The sequence below is a fragment of the Capsicum annuum genome, chromosome 4 (assembly GCF_002878395.1).
Source record: "Capsicum annuum cultivar UCD-10X-F1 chromosome 4, UCD10Xv1.1, whole genome shotgun sequence".
NCBI classification, from domain to species: Eukaryota; Viridiplantae; Streptophyta; class Magnoliopsida; order Solanales; family Solanaceae; genus Capsicum; species Capsicum annuum.
This window is the reverse complement of record NC_061114.1, coordinates 222,216,213-222,237,935: the sequence shown is the minus strand read 5'-3', so window position 1 is coordinate 222,237,935 and position 21,723 is coordinate 222,216,213. Positions and strand designations below refer to the sequence as shown.

Here is a 21,723-nt window from a genome sequence, read left to right as displayed (position 1 = left end):
CCTCTCATTTCAAGTCAAAAATCATAACCATTTTCAAAATATTTCATGTCATGCTTGTCAAGATGATTTCAAACAATTCACATCATATGAGGATTTAATACAAAATCATATCAAGAGAGGGATTTTCATATAATTCATGCTCTCAAGTTAACATCTTTTCGGAATACATGCATATACGTATATCATCTATCAAATCACTTCGGGAATAGGTCTAAAGACCAAATCAATATCATAAAATAACATCTTTTCGGAATACATGCATATACGTATATCATCTATCAAATCACTTCGGGAATAGGTCTAAAGACCAAATCAATATCATAAAACATTTAAAACATAATCATATTCGTAATTTCAAAACCCCCATTTTGAAAACATGAATATTTAAGCCCATGAAATTTTTGAGATAACCCCACGTACCTCTATATGAGAAGATGATAGGTGCTTCTTGAAGCCTACATTCTGGGGATTCCAAATATTCAATTAGTTTCAAAAACCCATGGTTGAATGTTGAGTTACTTGGGTTTTTCTTTTGAAACCCTAAGGAGAGTTCTTGAGCAATTTTGATGAATGAAGGTGTATTTTGAGGTATTTGGGGACTGAATTTCGTGTTTATGGCTAAATAAGGGTGGAAAAAGGACCATTTTGCCCCAAAAATGGAGTGTTTAAATCACTTGAGTAATAATATATGCGGCACACACCTTATCACATAATATAGGTTATGTGGCGCACTCTTTATCGCACACATTAGGTTGTGCGTCGCACACCTTATGGCATAAGTTAGGGTGTGCGTCGCACACCTTATGCTGCACAACACACTCTTTGCAAAGCCATAACTTCTTTCTCGGGTGTCAGATTTTTGTGAAATTGTTATCGTTGGAAAGATAATTCGAATACCTTTCATTTGATATATAGTAGGCACTCTAATTCAATATATACAAAGAGTAATGATCGATTGAAGTTGACCTAAGTTTCAACGCTCACTAAAATTCGAACGATAGGAAAACTTTCAACTTGTCCTTAAGCTTGGGGACCTCTATGATCTCAATTCATGCTCAAATAGGTTTCCACACTACATAATTTATTAACACACTAAACTTGCATTGGATTTATGAATTTTGGAACCTTTACGTGAAGGAAATAACGATTTTCATTCTCGTCTGAAATGCGTGGTGTTACATGAACCCTTCACCAAACCCTACATGTGACCTAAAGGTCATGAATTCAGGGCACTTTAGTCGTCATGTGATCGAAGGTCACGAATTCAAGTCTTAAAAATAAACTAACAAAATTATAGGGTAAAACTGTATATAATATATCTTTATAGTGTATAAATTCTTTTTCGGATTTGCACGTAGAGGACGCTTTAATGTACCGAGCTGCACTTTGAACGCTTTAATGCACCGAACTGCACTGTTTATCTTTTTATATGTAAAAAATTGTATATAACCAAAGTGTTAGAAGTCGAAGCATCAACATGAGTAGATGATGGGGCACATAACCAAGTCCAGGTGGGCAAATCTGAGCTGCTTGGAGCAGAGATAGCAACTGAGAGTGTTGCTCAACATTCAAACCAGGAAATCCAGAATTGGATGAGTTAACAGGGTCCGAAAGAGCAGTAGGTGTCAGTTCACTGTAGGCAACAACCTTCTTAGGACCCAAAGTCTTGGTGAACTTGAAACCAGGTGGAAACCCATACAATTTATAGCATTTGTCAATGCTATGACCTGGCTTCTTATAATACTTGCAAACCAGGTTGTTAGGCTTAGTGGAATTAAACTCAAAATTTACCTTTGAAGAAAAAGTGAAGTTGTGTCTGACAACTCCAGCATGAAAGAAGGAAGGCAGGGAATGAAACTGATAAGGAAGTGGATACTTGTCTTTGCCTCTCATCATTCAAAAGAAACCCATAAGCAGTGCCAACAGAGGATAGAGGCTTCAAGAGGAGAATATGACTCCTCACCTGGGCATATGTGTTACTCAGCCATAACAAAAATTAGTATAATTTTTGTTCATCCTCATCCTCTTGATACAAGGCTTTAGCTCCATATGTGCAGGACTTGGCACGTTAGGTAGAGATGGATGATATTTCATCCCAAAGTTATTTAATACACGATTAAAATAAGAAGTAATATCCATAGAACCCTGAGAAATATGGGCAAGTTCCTTTCTCAACTCAAATAACCTTGTACCATCCACTACCTTGTACCATCCACTTTCTCGTATCTATCCTCAAGTTCACTCTAAACCTCACTTCTATCCTCAAGTTCACTCCAAACCTCACTTGCAAGTTCAGAATACTCTACACTTCTACTAATTTCTTTAGTTAAAGAATTAAGGAGTCAATATAGCAATTTCTTTAGTTAAAGAATTAAGGAGTCAATATAGCACTAAGTCATTACATCTTTGCCATTGTCTAGCCAAAAGGGAATCAGAAGAGGGACGGACAAAACTACGATCAATAAAGTCTAGTTTGTTACGCACAAAACCAAAATGATTCTTCTCCAGCTAGGATATTCAGTTCTATCGAAGGAAACAATGAGTGACCCTTCCAACACATCAGAGGAATGTACATATAAAGGATGACAAGAATGAGTGGAGTCATCATTGTGGAATTCGATTCTAGAAAAGACAATAGTGGTACTGCTAGGGGAAGAGGAATTAGGTATTCCCTCTATTATACGACCAGATACCCAGAACAAAGCCAATAGAGAAGCAAATCAGCAAACAAAAACAATAAACTACAATATAACTGCAATATCTGTAGAAATTTGTCCTTAAACAGAATATCAATGCAACGCAAAGTCTGAGTGAAGAAGAATACCAGAAGAACACAAGACAAATGTGGACTCCGAAAAAAACCCTCAAAATTGAAAGAATGAACACTGAATCGACAATTTAGATCATGGAAAAATCCAGGCAACACAAAATGCAAAACCACAAGTAAACCCTAGAATTTGAATAGCACTTGAATCAAACAAAAAACATACCGAATTCAAATAGCACTTGAATCAAACAAAACCATACACGAGCTGAAATCCAACAAATCTATTGATCTCTAACTTTGATACCATGATAAAGAAATGAATCTTAAACCTAACTCTTAACTCAAAAACTAGCTCATGAGAGGAAAATTGCCCAAGACCTCAACCTCAAAAGCTAGCTCGAGAAAAATTGCCCAAGACCATATAAAAAGACCAAAAACCTATAACCCACCAATGTGAAACTCACGCACATCTAAGACTGAATATCCAAAACTTGGATAATATAAGATGAAAGACCTAACATCAAAAACAAATAAATTGAGTGAGCTCACAAAGTTTCTACCCTCTACCCTCTGTTGGCATGGCATAGCTTATGGGCTTCTTTTGAATAATGAAAGGCAAAGACAAGTATCCACTTCCTCACCAATTTCATCCCCTACTGGATCTTCCTCCTTTCATGCTGGAGTTGTAAGACACAACTCCACTTGTCCTTCAAAGGTAAATTTTGAGTTTAATCCCACTAAAGCCTAACAACCTGATTTGCAAGTATTGTAAGAAGCCAGGCTTTCCACCTGGTTTCAAGTTCATAAAAAGCCAGGCATAGCATTACACTTGGTTTCAAGTTCATAAAAAGCCAGGCATAGCATTAATAAATGCTATAAATTGCATGTGTTTCCACCTGGTTTCAAGTTCACCAAGACTTTTGAGTCCTAAGAAGGTTGCTGCCTACAGTGAACTGACACGTTCTACAGTGAACTTCGGACCCTGTCAACTCATTCAATTCTGGATTTCCTGTTTTGAATGCTCAGCAACACTCTCAGTCCCACATCTTTGGGTTATAAGCTCCTTGGTCAACACCCCGCACGCCCAGTTCCCTGTTTTGAATGCTGAGCGACACTCTCTGTCCCACATCTTTGGGTTATAAGCTCCTTGGTCTGCTCACTCTCAGTCCCACATGTTTGGGTTATAAGCTCCTTGGTCAACACCCCGCACGCCCAAAACTGAACATCTAGAGTTGATAATATCTCGACCAAGGATCTTATAACCCACAAATGTGAACTCCAACACCCCACACGCCACGCCCAGGACTGAACATCTGAAGCATGAACAATATAAGATGTGGGACTGCAACAGTGAAAGCGACCGCCCCCCAAAAAAACTCTTCCGACAGAAAGCAAGTAAATCAAACTGAAAAGCTATTCAAAGCCGTCCATCACTATTGCAAGAACCAGGACAAAGACCTTATTCGTGTTGTATTACAGTAAACATATAAATACATATAGTTACAAGAATTCAACAAAACATCGGGAAAAACTCTGTTTCACTCTGTTTTGTTATGGTCTGCCGTGTCGCTGCCAGCAGCACCAGCAAGTGTTTCCTTAGCAGATTCAATTTTTTCAGCAACTTTGGCAGCCAAAGAATCACCAGTCCCTCTCTTCTCATAAGTGAGAGGCACATGTGTGATTCTTACATCCTCTTTTTGTGGCTCTTCCTCTTCATGTCCTGCTGGTTTCTTGTAATTTACAGTATCCACTTTAATCTCCTTATCTCCTTCCTCGTGTATCCTCTCTGTCCCCTGTAACAACAACAACAACAATCAATCAATCAATATTAATCAAAAATCATTAACAAAGTACTATATGATGCAGCAAAGTTTATGTAGGTGCTTTTGCATGCAACCTTTGAGGTGTCCATGTTTGCTGTGTTTCAGTATGTAGTCCTTTATTTAGCCTTGAATGAGAAATAATTTTATGAATGTAATGGATAAATGTAGATAACAAGGGAATGATTGATGAGATCAAATTCAAATAGATAAAGGGAAAGGGCAGACAATGCTAGGAGGGAATAACACGTGTATATGTTTAAAGTGGTGTAATGGCTATGTACAATTGGTTGAACTACTAAAACATTGTGGAAATTCGACACGTACGAATTAGCCTGGCACATTGTCATCCTTTTATGACCACAAATTGCATGGGTTGGTTCGAGGAATATGGTTTAAGGTCAATTTAGTTGGTGTTACTAGATAACTTGAAATCGTATAGAAGTTGGATTTGAAACTGAAATTGTATTTGGATACGTAATTTGAATTTTAAAAGATTGTATTTTGTTTTTTTTTTCTTTATAAATGCGAAAACTTCCCAATTTATTAAAGTTAACCACAAATTTCATAAAGTATCGTCGAAGAGTTCCGTGCAAATGATGGTGTTGTTAGAGATAGCTCTTGCCAGCGGCTTGAGTAATTATTTTTGCAATAAAAATGACTTCTTTTTATAAAATTTAAAATTATAGTTCAAGTTTATATTAGGAACGAAATAATCAAGTGTCATGTGAAAGATAGCAAAATAAACTTCGAAAGATCATGAACAAGGAAACAAATGTGAAATATATCAAAAGAGACATAATGCTTTAACGTGGTTATGTCAATCAATTTATGTCTACAAAAAGAGATGAACAATCTACTCTCTTATATATAAACGAGAGTACAAAACATCCAAAGAGACAAATTCATACAATTCTTTCAGAATAAAAAATAAGTACACAAGTGATATCGTAGCATTTGTGTCTCACAAATTCTCACCCCAAACAATACTTTCAAAGCTCTTATAACTGGAGATGCTATCAAACTAGAAGAGAGGAGTCTCTATTGATAGAGTCGATAACTTTTTTTACAAGAACAAAAATTAATCAAATTTGGAGAATTCATGTTTTCCTTTTTCTAAAAGGAAAATACTGTTATGATAAGAAAATTAGTGTAAATGTCAACTGTTTAAATTGTTTTTTTTCAAAAAAAAAAAGAAAAGAAAAGATTTGAAATTAAAATTTTCAGTGAAAAGTTAAATTTTTTTCCCTTCAAAATATCATAAGCAAATACAACATTCAATCAAAATTTCAAATTTAAAACCAAATTGCAATGTCCAAATCTGCCTATTCTCTGTATGGTGATTCAGTTCCTCTTACAATTCCACAACGTTTCTGCATCATTCAATAAATTTATTGATCAGATTCATTTAGTTGAGCTATGTTATTGTTGTTTGTCTAGTCGAGCTAACAGATTCATTTAGTTGAGCTATGTTATTGTTGTTTGTCTAGTCGAGCTAACATTCTCAACAGAGTTCATCTATTAACATTCTACATTGAAAAGTGGGAAAACCTTGGAATATACCAAAGCCTTAGGCAGATGTTGGTTCTTGGATATAAAATTTATGAACGTGGTAACAGAGTTCATTTGAAAACAAAAATACAAGGATTAGCAAAAAAAAGATCTAAGAAAATATATTAGAAGGGAAAAACTTAAAGAAACTATAGGTATTCGACAATGTAAAATTGTTTAGAGTAAGGAAAGCATGAGCAAACATATGACCAAGTTGAACTTGAGCTGGTGTAGTTAGATGAATTCCATCTGGACCTATTTGTAGTCCCTTAGCATCAATCCTTATTACATTTGGGATGTTGATTGCCAATTGTGCTGCTCTCACTTCTTCTATGTATGGCCCTTTAAATGGCTTTGTTGGATATGGTAGGATAACCTGTCATATAATTGAATAATAAAGTGAATACGTATATTTGAGATGAAACGATCACACAATTCACATGATCAGAGTGATCAAAGAATCAGGATTCAAATTTTACCGTCAGTTATTATATATAGTTAAAAAATACTCGCGTGTTGAGTTAATGAAAAAGAAAAAGAACTAGTCATGTGCCAATTGTCCTACACTGATTAAAAGACATAGATTTATAGCTAGATGAGATCTCCCACTTGACTAAATTTTTTGGGTTAAATCTCATGTTTGGTGTATATGACATTATTAGTCGATCAAGGCTTGAAGCTACAACTCACAATGATGGTCGAGACACAAGAGGAATACCAGCCATGGCCAACAAAGTCGTTGGTCCTCTCAACCCAAGCGCGTGTTGTGTGTCAATTATCCTTCATTTATTGTAAAAAGAAATGTTAAATGAGCTCTGACACCCAATTGATTAGTCTTTTGAGTTGGACTACTCTATCTGATCTATAACAGTCACACTTAAAGAGACGTGTTGAAGAATGAAGAGATGATCGAACTTCGAAACACTTCACAAACTCCAAAAGCATGAGTTAATTAGAATCCAAATTATCAAATCACAAACCTATGATCAAACTCTTATTATCAACATAGTATCATCAAGAAAATGAATAAAAGACTGTTACTTACATACAAAATTGGGAGATTAGGAGAATTCAAATCAGTACGCAAGTCATGAATGAATTTCTCCAAATTGATCTTATAATCTTTGTATCCATTCCCACCTTTTACATCACTTTCACCATGATACCACAATAACCCCCTAATAATTCCATCATTTTTCTCAGCAATTTTTGCTCTTTTAACCAATTCACCATAAGGTAGAGATCCATTTCTCCATTTATCCAAACCAGTTCCTCCTCTAGCACAAGGTACTAAACCAATGACACCAAATTTACTGTCTTTTTTAAGAATTTCATTAGCAAATGCCATTCCAGGACCAAGTCCACAGCTCGATAAACAATCGATCCCATAGTTTAGAGGCTCGTGTGCTTCTTCCCATTTTTGTGCTACATTAAATCGTATAATTTTTCGATTTGGTTTACATTCTTCAGGCACGAAACCATCCCACACTTTGGTAACATTTCCTCCAACAACTTTTCTAAAGACTCCGCCGCGTCCTGCCATGTTGCTTTGCCCTGCTAACAGAAAAACTTGTATATTCTTCTTGCCAGTACTACGAGTAGTGTTACATTCCTTCACTCTCTTGGGACTCATTAACCAACATAAGTTTGAGACAAGTAAAAGAAATGTTAGGATCAAAATAATTTCATCATTTTTGTGCTTCAACATGTTGTGCAATGAAGCTTTTGCTTTCTATTTTTCTTAGTTTAGGAGGATTAATGTAATGAAGTTTGATCGTAAAATGCTAATTGCAACATAATATTGCCTTCTGTAATAGTGGATGCACTTAATTTCATCACTTCCCTTTGGAAAAGGCTGGATGAAATGCATAGCTTAAATACTTTCTTTAAAAAGCAAACAATGGAATTTACTATTGATAGTTATGATAAACAATAGAAATGAAGTGTTGATTACATTTTTATGCACATTTTGATCTAAAAAAATGCAGTGAAAGTTAAAGATAGAAAGAGGTATTAATGAAAATCTGTGCAATCATGTAGGATATTAAGCATAAGGCTAGGATGGATTCATTGCATTTATCATCTTTTAGAGTGTTGATTATTGAACATGAGGAGATTATTTCAAGTACATTAGTTTAATCCTGTACATCTTTGCTGTAAAAAATTACCCAAATAATAGGAGAAAAATATTAGGGTGAACTGACAATTATTTATAAAACTACTTCTCATGTGTTTTTTTTGGGGTATTACAAACGATATACAATTATCCGGTATTCGCTATTCACTGATTCAAGTAATTTGGATTCATTTAAGTATGAAGCAATCCCTATTAGAAATCTTTCTACTTCAAGGCTTGAACTTAACATATCAAATTATAGATGAAGAAAAATCTCAATTAAATTTTTTCAAGACAAATGCATGAGTTAAGACCAAAGTTATATTCATAACCTGTACTCTAGATCCGCCCCCGACTCTAGCAAAGATAGTTGCTCTTATATACTACTATTTATATACCAAACTAATAAATAGATAAAAAGTCTGTTATATATATAATATACTTTATCACTTAGTAGTTGATTAATGTATATTCTTACCAAATTTAATCATAATAAATTAAAATTTTTGATTCTCTATACGTTCTTTTGATATAATTGATTTCCGTTTTTCTTCTAATCATTGATCATATCAAAAGTTTGGCAAATACTGCTTCTTGCATATAACATATTTCTCAATTGAAACATTTAGGTTCACTGGTATATTTCTTGCTACTGGTGTTATTCTCGTGATCAGCATTAGTAAATAGCTCACATATATATCTTTCGTATAAAAAATATTGAGTTCAGATGAATCCGTACCAATGAACTGCATCCGCCACAGATTGATGGAATCATGGGAAAATCAATATAAATCCATTAATAAGAAAGCAAACGCTTTATACGTACATATGAACGTGTAATGAAAGTTCATATAAGACCTAGTTATACAAAGATTTTAAAAAAAAACTAGGAGAATATATTAGAAGGGAAGAACTTGAAGAAACTAAAAGCTGTGAACTTGTTTAGGCTAAGAAAAGCATGAGCAAACATATGACCAAGTTGAATTTGTGCTGGGGTAGTTAGATGAATGCCATCTGAACCAATTTCAAGTCCCTTGGCATCGAACTTTATTACATTTGAGATGTTGATTCCCCATTGAGCTGCTCTCACCACTTCTATATATGGCCCTTCAAATGGCTTTTTCGGGTACGGTAGGACGGCCTGTCATATAATTCAAGAAAATGAGTTTAACATCTATATATTGACGTTATTAAAAAGAATTAACGTATAAATAAGTACTAAATCTCCGTGATAACTATTAATTGGTAGCTGGATTAAAGTTAGAAACCAAAAATCACTACTCATTGGGTAAAAAACTTTATATTAACATAATTGAGTGATCAAGGAAATAGGAGAATCACGAGGTCTCAAGTTTCAATTTTCAACAAATACTTCCCATTTATCTACAACTTGATGGACAGAATTACCCTATACCTATGTTGGTGTATCAATCAAGATACATGCAAGCTAACTCGAACATCACGATTATTGAAAAAAAAATAAGAGAGATGGGTACCATCAAAATGGGGAGATTAAGAGAATTCAAATCAATACGCAAGTCATTAACAAATTTCTCAAATTTGTTCTTGTATGAACTTGATCCATTAATCTTTCTTATATCACCTTCACCATGATACCAAAGTAACCCCCTAATAGTCCCTCCATCTTTCAAAGCAAATTTTGCTCTTTTAATTAAATCATCATAAGCATAAGATCCACGATTCCATCTATACATGCCAGTCCCTCCTCTAGCACAAGGCACTAAACCAATGACACCAAAACTTGTGTCTTTTTTAAGAATTTCATTAGCAAATGCCATTCCAGGACCAAGTCCACAACTTACTAAACAATCAATCCCATAATTTAGAGGCTCATGTGCTTCTTCCCATTTTTGAGCTGCATTAAATCGTATAATTTTTCGATTTGGTTTACATTCTTCAGGCACGAAACCATCCCACACTTCAGTAACATTTCCTCCAACAAATTTTTTTCTGATTCCGCCGCGTCCTGACATGTTGCTCTGCCCTGCTAGTAGGAAAATTTGTACATTTTTCTTGCCATTACTACTAGTAGTGTTACATTCCTTCACTCTCTTAGGACTCATTAACCAACATAAGTTTGAGACAAGTAAAAGAAATGTTAGGATCAAAATAATTTCATCATTTTTGTGCTTCAACATATTGTGTGGTGACTCTATTAGGAGGTTAATTATTCAAATAACCTAAACAAATAGTGTTCTTTCTGTTTTAAATAATTGAGGAGATTTTTGACAGATAAATGAAGCTTTTGTTTTCTATTTTTCTTGGTTTAGGAGGATTAATGTAATGCCATGTTCTATGTATAATGCTAATTTCATCACTTCCTTCAATAAGCGGTGAGTGAAATGTATAGCTTAAATACTTTCTTTAAAAAGCTAAAGACAGAAAAAGAGATATTAATAAAATATTTACAATCATGTCGAAGAAAATATTAAGCATAATGTTAGGATGGATTCATTGCATTTAGCGTCTTGTAGTACGTAGATTATTGAACATTAGGAGATTATCTATTTCTTTTTGGTAACGGAGACAAATTTCATTAAATAAATATTTAAAAATTGTTCAAAAGCAAAATAGCTTAAAGTGGACTTGGAGAAGAAATTATTTCATGTTCTTACTTCTTAAGAGCATTACTCCAAACTCCAGAGTATCAAAACTTCTTCATGATTGTGTTCTTTATTTACTAGAAAATTGATACATCGATTCACCTCACGTATATATTTAATTTGTGGTCTTATTGACCTAAGTATCTAAGAAAGTTTTTTCTAGTCATCTCGAAAGATTCCTCTAGAAACAACATTTTCTGATTGCGTATTGACATGAAGACCTAACGCTTAGTTTGACTTATTTAGAAAAATATAAATTTGGCTAGGAATACTTCAATATGTTGGTTGTTGCCTGCATAGGGAAATTATCACAAGTACATTTGTATATTTTGACTTTTGACTACATTTATGCTTGTTTTTTTTTCTTCTATGTCACTCTTTTCTTCCGCAGAGTAAAATATCTTTATCATCTGCAATTTACTTCTACTAAAATATAGGATGATTAAACGATCCCATTAAAAAAGAAAAATTTAGGAGGACTAATCATATAAGAATTAAAGCATATATTAACATACTTTATCCAATCGAAAGATATTAGAATAAATTAATAAAAATTTTCATTAAGAAGGTTCGAAATAAACACACGAAGGAATCAAAGAAAATTCAAAATCTATTATATATACATTTAAAAAATAATAATATATAAATAATATAATTTTTTCGTTTGATGAAAGTTCATATGAATCCCTTGATCCTACCTAGCTCTGTCTCCCCGTTAAGTGATACTTCTATAAATGATAATTAATCCTCCCTTGCTTTGATTTATCTATCAGTAGACAGAGCACTATATATAATTTGACTTAGGTTTTGCTTTTATATAGGGGATCAATCCATTTTCTTCGAATCAATGATTATATCAAAAGTTATATATATATATATATGTATTATAACATTTCTCAATTGATTTAATGATTATCTCAATTTTTCGCGAAGAAAAGAAAGATGAATTTTCTATTGTCCAAATGAAATATTTAGGTTCATTGCTACTCGCAATAATTACATATCCAGTGAAATTCCACAAGTGGGATTTGGAGAGGGTAGAGCGTACGCAAGCCCACTACCTCATGGAGGTAGATGGACTATTTTTTAAAGATCCTCGGCTCAAGTGCAATGAATCCACTTAAAAGAAGATTCGTTGCTACTTGCAATTGACGCTATTCTCCTCAACAATATTAACATCAGTGGATTCATAATTTAAACTAATGTATATATCGTCGTTAGTTTGATATAATTCTATGACTAACCAAACAATCGTCCAGTATGAAACATTAATAAGAAATGGCTCAATAAAATTAAAAGCCAGACACATATATCTATGAACGTGTTATGAAAGTTCATATAAGACCTAGTTAATACAAGGACCAACATAAAATCTAAGAGAATATATTAGAAGGGAAAAATTTGAAGAAACTAAAAGTTGTGAACTTGTTTAGGCTCAAAAAAGCATGAGCAAACATATGACCAAGTTGAACTTCTGCTGGAGTAGTGAGATGAAGGCCATCTCTACCAAGTTCTAGTCCCTTTGTATCAAACTTTATAACATTTGAGATGTTGATTCCCCATTGAGCTGCCCTCACCATCTCTATATATGCCCTTCAAATGGTTTTTATAGGTATGGTATGACGCCCTGTCATATAATTAAAAAATGAGTTTAACATATATATACTGACGTTATAAAAAATTAACTTATAAATAAATTATTTTGTGAAAGAATGGTTAAGAGTCAGTGGAGCTGTCACAGTTAGTGGTTAGTAAATGTTGAGTTAGCTAAGTCCTACAGCTGTCAAGGAAAGTTACAGTTGTACTGTGTATAAATAGCAATGTGTGTCTAACAGAATAAATCAATGAGCAGTTAATAGTATAGAAATTTCTCAATTATTCAGTTTTCTTATCTCTTCCTCACTTTACTTCTTCTTCTACCTCTGTAACTCTCCCATGGATTCACTCTATTGATTCACTGTTTCATTGACTTTATGTCTTTAGTTATAGAAAGTCGAGTCCAGCTGAGTAAAATTCAAATGGTATCAGAGCGGGAAGAATCCACTTCAAGGTCCGAAACTATGGCAAAAGAAAAGATGGATCATACACATCCACTGTATTTGCATCCGTCAAATACACCTGGTTCAATCTTAGTATCAGTGCAACTTAAAGGATCGAAAAACTATAGATTGTGGAGAAGATCCATGAAACTGGCTCTGCAAGCTAAGAGGAAGCTAGGGTTCGTGACAGGAGATTGCAGAAAAGAAAACTATCAAAATGAGCTGCACGAGCATTGGAAACTCGCAATGCAATAGTTTTGTCCTGACTATCAACATTGTATCAAAGGATCTGGTCAGTAGCATTGTTTATGCTTTAAATGCACACCACCTATGGGAGGATTTGCGCGAAAATTTTGATAAAGTGAGTAGAATTTGAGTTTTCCAGCTGCATAGGGAGATCACAATAATATCACAAGGAACTGATTCTGTATCAGTTTATTTTTCACAAAATTGAAGGAATTGTAGGCTGAATTTAATGCAATGACTCCTTCACCTGATTGTGGATGTGCTAAGGCGAAAGAGTATGTTGATTATTTGCAACAACAGAGATTACTTCAGTTTCTTAGTGGATTGAATGAGGTTTATGATCAATCTAGGAGACATATTCTCATGTAAACCATAAAACCGACCTTGAACCAAGCATGTGCAATAGTTATTGATGATGAGAGTCAGAGATCAAATCCTTATCCAGCATTGGCTGCTCGAGAAAAACCTGGTTTTAAGCCATCGGGAGAAGGTGATCTAAATCCAATGGTTATGCAAGAAGGAAGAGGACAGACTTACAAAATTAAAAAACCTTTTATGCAGTGTGATTTTTGCCATAAGAAGGGACACATAAAGAGCCAATGTTGGAAGATAGTTGGGTATCCATCCGATCAAGGTGGAAAGAAACAATACACAACAAATTATGTAGGAATTCTTGGAGGAGATACAAAAAGATCATCTAAGGAAGGAAAGAACAACCATTTAACAGAGGATCAGTATAAGCAAATTCTGGAGTAACTGAACAAAGGAAATGCAGTAGCAGAGCAGAATTTGGAAGAGAAACATATGAACATGACAGGTAAATCAGTATCACTAATGACAGAATTATCTTGTGTAAAATAGATTGTTGATTCAGGAGCTTCACATTATATTTTTGCAAACATAGATACTCTAAATAGTACAAAACAGTTGTATTCTGAGAAAGATGATCAAGAATGTATGCCTACTAGAAGAAAAGCTGCAATTACACATTCGTGATGCATCATTATTAGGTGGTTTGCAAGTTAAAAATGTTCTCCATGTCCCTGAGTTTAAGTATAAGCTCCTAAGTATCAAAATTGACAAAAGAACTCTCCTGCTCTGTCAAATTTTATCCTAATTACTGTGTATTTGAGGATCTTTACAGTGGCTGGATGAGAGGGATTGGTAAGAAGAGTGAAGGCTTGTATATCATCAAGGATAATAAGGATGAGGAGACCAAAAAGGTCATCTCAAATACAACAACCAAGGAGCAGACAGTAGTAGATGGAAGTCTGTGGCATAAAAGTCTAGGACATGCATTTATTAGCACTATAAAGAATGTAAAATTCCTCCAAAATGAGGTGTTAGACATAGCTGTAAATACTGATTGTCTTGTCTATCCTATAGCTGAACAAAGTAGACTCATATTTTCTGGAAGTATCACTAGAAGTGAATGTCCTCTCAGCTATTACACATAGATGTATGGGGTCCATATAAGCACCTTATATATGACAAAACATTACTTCTTAACAATTGTAGATGGTAATTCAAGATGCACTTGGATACATTTATTGCAATCCAAGAGTGATGTGATTGTTGTCTTGAAGAAGTTTATTTTATTTTTGAGAACACAGTTTATATGTTTTGGTAAAATCATAAGAACAAATAATGGAACTGAGTTCTTTAACAGAAAAACTGATGAATTGCTTAATGAATATGATGTAGTTCATCAAAGTAGTTGTGTTTATACCCCTCCACAAAATGGAATAGCTTGAAGAAAACACAGACATGTGTTGGATATTGCAATAGCTTTGAAGTTTCAAGCCCAACAAGATTTTGGGGATAATGTGTGTTAACTTTAGTATACATCATTAACAAACTTCTGAAGTATTGAAAGTCAAGATACCATATGAGATGTTGTACAATAAACCACTATTAGTTGCCCATCTGAGAGTGTTTGGGTGTTTGTGTTATGCAACAATACTTTAACACCGTGGACAAATTTTCACCTAGATCAAAGTCTTGTGTATTCATGGGTTACTCAGAAACACAAAAGAGATATAAGCCGCTAGACATTTCCTCTAACCAATTTTGTGTTTACAGGGATGTAGTATTCAAGGAACATATATTTCCATTTATTGTTGATTCTACCACTGTTAAAGTGTCTCATAGAGCTCATGACAGGGGGATTGATATGAGTAGTCATAATCTTGAGCCACTTCACTTATCATTTCCAAGTCATGTTATAGCGACAGAAAATGAAGAATTTGATATAGCAGCAACAGAAGGTCATGAAGCTGGTTATGAAGGATTTGACAACAATAATGGAGGCACTGAGTATCACGGATAATCAATGGATAACTCAAATGACTTGGCTGAGCACATGGAGATAATTCTAGATCAAAGTGTTGACTTCATTACAACAAAGACAGAAATTACTACAGAGGAGATGGAAACACTCATTGCTACACCTCAACTCATCAATAAAACTCCCATTGAAGTCATAAGATCTATAAGAAGCACTAAGGAGCCATTATGGCATCAAGATTATGTTCTAACCAAGAAAAGGGCCAATGGAATAGAGACATATTCCCTGTCAGACCATCTTTCTTATGATGGGATTTCCCCAAAATGTAAAGTATTCTTGGCCAATATTTTAGCTTTTACAGAATCTAGCAGTTTTGCTTAGGCTTCTAAGGATCAAAGGTGGGTTGAAGCAATGAGTTTAGAGGTTAAATCCTTGGAAGACAATACCACTTGGTAAGTAGTAAATCTTCCCTAAAAAACTGTCATTGGCTCAAAATGGGTATACAATAACAAGTATAAAGATAATGGAAAAGTAAAAATATTCAAGACAAGATTGGTTGCAAAGGGATACAATCAAAAGGAAGGACTTGATTACCATGAAACCTTCTCTCCAGTTGCAAAAATGATTACAGTGAGATCATTGATTGCATTAGCTGTTATGAGAGGTTGGAATATGTATCAAATAGATGTGTATAATGCCTTCTTACAAGATGATCTATTAGAAGAAGTATACATGAAATTAGCACAGGAATTCAGAAGGCAAGGGGAGAATAAGGTGTATAAATTGATGAAATCATTATATGGTTTGAAACAAGCATCAAGACAGTGGAATATCAAGTTAATCGAGGCTTTCATAGAGGCTAGATACAAGCAAAGTTTGTATGATTATTCTTTATTCACCAAGCAACAAGGACACAAGTTTATAGCAGTCTTGGTTTATGTAGATGACTTTTTGATCACCGGAAATAATGAAGAGTTCATAAAGGAAACAAAAGAGGTGCTGAAGCAGAAATTTAAGGTGAAGAACCTAGGTGAATTGAGATACTTCTCAGGGATAGAAGTATTAAGGTTAAGTAAGGGAGTCCTCTTTAATCAAAGGAAGTATGCACTCCAATTAATTTCAGATTTAGGATTAGGAGGTGCCAATACAACAACCACTCCTATAGATCTGAATCAAAAATTCACTTTAGAGGAACATGATAAACATGCTGAGGTAATAGTTGATCCAGTACTAAAAGATATCACATAGTACCAAAGATTAATTGGAAGGTTGATCTACTTAGCAGCTATAAGACCAGACATTGTGTTTGTTGTGTAAACATTAAGTCAATTTATGCAAACACCAAAAATGTCTCACTAGGATGCAACAGTAAGAGTTGTGAGATATATCAAACAAAGTCTAGGAATGGGAGTTTTATTAAGCAGCAAAGGTGGAGATTACTTAACAGTTTTTGGTGATGCAGTTTGGACATCTTGCCCAAACACTAGAAGGTCGGTGATGGCTATGTAATAAAATTTGGTGAATCTTTGATCTCATAATAAAAAAAGCAGCAAACGGTGTCAAGGAGTTTTGCTGAAGTAAAATACAGGAGCCTTGCAGCAACTACATCAGAAGCAACTTGGTTACTAGGCCTGTTTGGAGAATTAGGAGTTAATGTTACAACTCTAGTTAATGTATATTTTGATAGCAAAACAGCACTACAAATTGCGGCAAATCCTATATTCCATGAGAGAACTAAACACATAGAAATAGATTGTCACTTTGTGAGAGATAAGATAAAGGAAGGGAAGATTCATGCAGAGTACGTTTGTACTAAAGATTAACAAGCTGATTTACTAACTAAAGGACTTGGATATGCACAACATAGCTATCTACTAAGCAAGCTTGGAGTTCTTAACATTTTACATCCTGCAGCTTGAGAAGGAGTGTGAAAGAATGCAAGCTGTGAGGTGGTTAAGATTCAGTGGAGCTGTCACAGTTAGTGGTTAGTAAAATGCTGAGTCAGCTAAGTCCTACAGCTGTCAAGGAAAGTTACAATTTACTGTGTATAAATAGCAATGTGTGTATAACAGAATAAATCAATTAGCAGTTAATAGAATAGAAATTTCTCAATTGTTCAGTTTTCTTATCTCTTCCTCGCTTTAGTTCTTCTTCTATCTCTGTAACTCTCCCATGGATTCACTCTATTGGTTCACAGTTTCATTGTCTTTATGTCGTTGGTTATAGACGGTTGAATCCAGCTGAGTAAAATTCACATATTCATACAGTACTCACAAGTAAAATTTGAAATGATAACTATTATTCATTGGTGTCTTGATAAAACATACTAGTAACTAACCAAAAAGTACTATTCAAACTACGTGGCTAATAGGGTAAAAAACTTTAGATTAACCTCGTATGATCAAGCACTAAAGGATGTGACATAGTGATAAACGAGATGGATCGAGAATCATGATGTATCAATTTCCAACAAAGACTTCCCATTTATCTAAAACTAATTGGTGGATAGAGTTATCTATACTTGTGTTGGTGGAAGATAGTAGACATCCCGTGAAAGTAGTCAAGATACGTGCGATCACAGAAAATAAGAGAGATACTTACCAGTAAAATGGGGAGATTAGGAGAATTCAAATCAATACGCAGGTCATGAACAAATTTCTCAAATTTGTTATTGTATCACCCTCACAATGATACCATAGTAACCCCCTAATTTTCCCTCCATATTTTATAGCATATTTTGCTCTCATAATTAAATCATCATAAGCATAAGATCCACGAATCCATCTATACATACCAGTCTCTCCTCTAGAACAAGGTACTAAACCAATCACCCCGAAATTTGGGTCTTTTTAAAGAATTTCAGTAGCAAATGCCATTCCAGGACCAAGTCCACAACTTACTAAACAATCAAATCCCATAATTTAGAGGCTCATGTGCATCTTCCCATTTTAGAGCTGCGTTAAATCGTATAATTTTTCGATTTGGCTTACATTCTTCAGGCACGAAACCATTCCAGATTTCAGTAACATTTCCTCCAACAACTTTTGTGTTGCTCTTCCCTGCTAGTAGGAAAATTTGTACATTTTTCTTGCTAGTACTACTAGTAGTGTTGCATTCCTTCACTCTTTTTGAACTCATTAACCAACATATGTTTGAGACAAGTAAAAGAAATGTTAGGATCAAAATAATTTCATCACTTTTGGGCTTGGACATGTTGTAATGACTCTTTTTGGATGTGAAATTGAAATGACAAAACAGATGTAGTACTCTTTTGTTTTGGAGGATTGGAAATGTGCACATGTTCTATGTATACTTCCTTTTTTTTTTTAAGGAAATGCACTTAATCTCATCACTTATATGAGTAATGGGTGAATGAAATGCATAGCTTTAAAATTTCCCTTAAAAAGGAAATTAACCACTGAATTGCTATTGATTATTCTGTCAAATACTATTAATAGCAAAAGTTGATTAACATTTTTTAGTTAAACAATGGGGTAAGGTAAAGATATTAAAAGCTTATACTAGAGCGGATTCATTGGATTTCTCATCTTTTAGAATGCACTCACATATTTCAAATTATCTACCATTGTTTTTTTTACATTCTCTTGAGAAAAAATATTAATGAGGATGGGATTTTGACTATTTTGTCCTGATTTAAGTCTTACGTATAATATCTCCTTATTAAAGTATCTACTGAGTTATTTATAGCATTCAAGAACAATTATTACTAATAGATTTTGTATTTTAACTTTACCGTGAGTGATCTGTTTATGGTGTCAAAAGCTGTTGGGCCAACACAACAAGAAGACATTTTCTCAATTATTAATAGTGTAAACAACATAAATCCCCTAGCTTACAAAAGTAATTACCCAAAATCTCTTTCTTATTTTTTCTCTCTTGAATTTTGGCAAATATACTCATACATTCGGCCAAATATTATACATTGGTCGAATGTATGATGAAACAACTATTCCTAAATTTAAGGTAATTGAAATCAGTAATTATATTACTGTTCCTTAATTAATGGCAATAATTAGCTAACATTAACTCATTTATGAATAAAACTAGTAACTGAAATTTGAATTTCAAAATAAAAATAAAAATCTAATAAGTCAATTTTTATTTTCTGTAATATTTGATTCAAGATCTAAAAAGCAAAAAAACTCTATTGCTGCAACAAATTTCTTCTAAAAAATCCAAAAAAAAGCAACAAAATTCTTCTACATGCATTCTTAAATACTTCAAAAAGTAACATGAATGTCCCAATATTGCTGCGGCATTCTGAAACTTGGGAGTCAGAAATTAGTTATAAGTCAAATAAAAGTGACGCAATAATTGTTTCGAAAAATATTACTTTCTTGAAATTGATTTCTACGATCGCCATGGAGTTGGATATAGACGAAGTGCGTAAAAAATTGAAGTGAAATATGTGGTTGAAGGAAACTCTTCTCCAATTGTCATAAGAAACGACAATGGAGTGAGGGTTTACGTTGAGTTAAAGAAACAACTTGCTGGTTTGGTTAATTTTTCGCTTTGTATTTCAACTTGCGACAAAGCCAATAGTGAAATAGAGTTTGATAAAGCAACTGGTGCTGTAATGTGTATTGAGGTTAGTAAATATGATTCGGTTGCGTTAACAGTTATTGAAACGGATAATCAGTATGCTCTATATGTGCCTAAAATTGAAGTGAAAAACTTCATTACTGATTGCAAGAACACTGAAATAATGGTGAGTCAGATATACAAGGATAAGGAAACTCTTGTTTCAGTAATGGCAAGACACACAATAGCCAATGGATTCAACACAAAAGCGAAACGATCCGATAAAAAGAGGTATGATATATGATTATCAATTTTATTTCCTGATCTTATAACATATGGATTTTTTTTTTAAGAAGTTTATGTTGTGTAGTTTTGTGAACTGTTGATGTTTAATGTTAATATACGAATGTATAATGTGTTATTATATGTTTTTGGTAAAGTATAATTAAATCTTGCCAGTCAAAGAAATGTATGATACATTGGTTTAAGAGATTCTGAAGTCTTTTTGTGTTTTGTTACTGATTTGTTAAGTTAAAATTCGAATGTATAATGGTAATTATTCATTCAGAGATATGTATAATATAACTGGGGCAGTGAAAGTATTTTTTTTTTTGTTCTTACTATTTTAATTTTTAATAGTTATGTTTTATATATTGATTAAGTTTTTATTTGTTGATGCAGATATGTACTGATAATATGAATAAAGACATTCTGAAATTTATTGTGTTTTATGAATTATTTTTTTAAGTTAAAAGACGTATGTATAATGTTGATTATACATTCAGAGATATGTATAATATAATTGGGGCAGTTTCAGGAATAATTTTTTTTTTCTTTCTATTTTCAAGTTTAATACTTTTATTTAATACAATAGCTAAGTTTTTATATTTTGATGCAGCTATATACTGATTTTTCGTAACGAAGATTGCAGGTAGGTCATGAAGGCGTCTTGTATGAATGAATCAAACTTGTTTGTGATTAAAATATTTGTTTCGGAGCATAGTTGCAGTCTTAGCGACCGAGTGTTGAATAATGTGGTTACGACAACTAATTTTGTGAGTAAATTTACAGCTCCAAAATTAGTCAATCACAAAAGAATACACACCCCCGCAGACATTATCGAAGAAATGAAGGTTGTTTACGGAGTCGACATTAACTACATGAAAGCATGGCACGCAAAACAGAAGGCGATTGCGATGCTTAGAGGTGGACCAACAGATGAATATAAAAAAATGCCCCATTATATCTATATGCTAAATCAAGTGTATCCGCAATCGCACATTCGAATGCATAAAGCAGTAGATAACGAGTTTAAATACTTGTTTATTGCATTGCATTCGATGATAAGAGATTTTAAATTTTGTAGACCTGTTGTAGTTGTTGACGGGGCACATTTAGACGGTCCATATGAAGGAACATTTGTATCGGCAAGCACATTAGATGGTGCAGGTACTGTGCGTTCATATTTTTTTGTACTCTTTTTTTGTTTTGTTATTTACTATATATTATATTAGCTTATAAATTGATGTTTTATTTATAATATTTCATAAAAATACAAAAATTAGCACTTTTATAGTTGACTTTTTTTTTACAATGATTGTCTTGTTTAATTTATTTGTAGGTTGTATTCTTCCATTAGCTTACGGTGTTTTTTGATTCGGAGAATGACAACGCGTGGATTTGATTTTTTCAACAATTTAGAGAGGCATTTGGTGAAAGAGACAACATGTG

At 33.7% G+C, this 21,723-nt stretch overlaps 2 protein-coding genes and 1 pseudogene across 2 annotated transcripts; all 3 read right to left on the bottom strand.

Annotated features, from left to right (window-relative positions):
• Positions 1-6,213: 6,213 nt before the first annotated feature.
• Positions 6,214-7,883, bottom strand: LOC107869451 (probable carbohydrate esterase At4g34215). Its single transcript, XM_016715987.2, has 2 exons — positions 7,184-7,883; positions 6,214-6,514 (listed from the first exon to the last, which is right to left on the bottom strand). The coding sequence occupies exons 1-2, from the start codon at positions 7,844-7,846 to the stop codon at positions 6,251-6,253; spliced, it is 927 nt and encodes a 308-aa protein (XP_016571473.1). The 5' UTR covers positions 7,847-7,883; the 3' UTR covers positions 6,214-6,250.
• A 1,257-nt stretch (positions 7,884-9,140) lies between these two features.
• On the bottom strand, positions 9,141-10,413 carry LOC107869452 (probable carbohydrate esterase At4g34215). Its single transcript, XM_016715988.2, has 2 exons — positions 9,751-10,413; positions 9,141-9,395 (listed from the first exon to the last, which is right to left on the bottom strand). Exons 1-2 carry the CDS (start codon positions 10,411-10,413, stop codon positions 9,141-9,143), a joined length of 918 nt encoding a protein of 305 aa, XP_016571474.1.
• Positions 10,414-12,188: 1,775 nt separating this feature from the next.
• Positions 12,189-18,749, bottom strand: LOC107867187 (annotated as a pseudogene).
• Between the last annotated feature and the right edge of the window lie 2,974 nt (positions 18,750-21,723).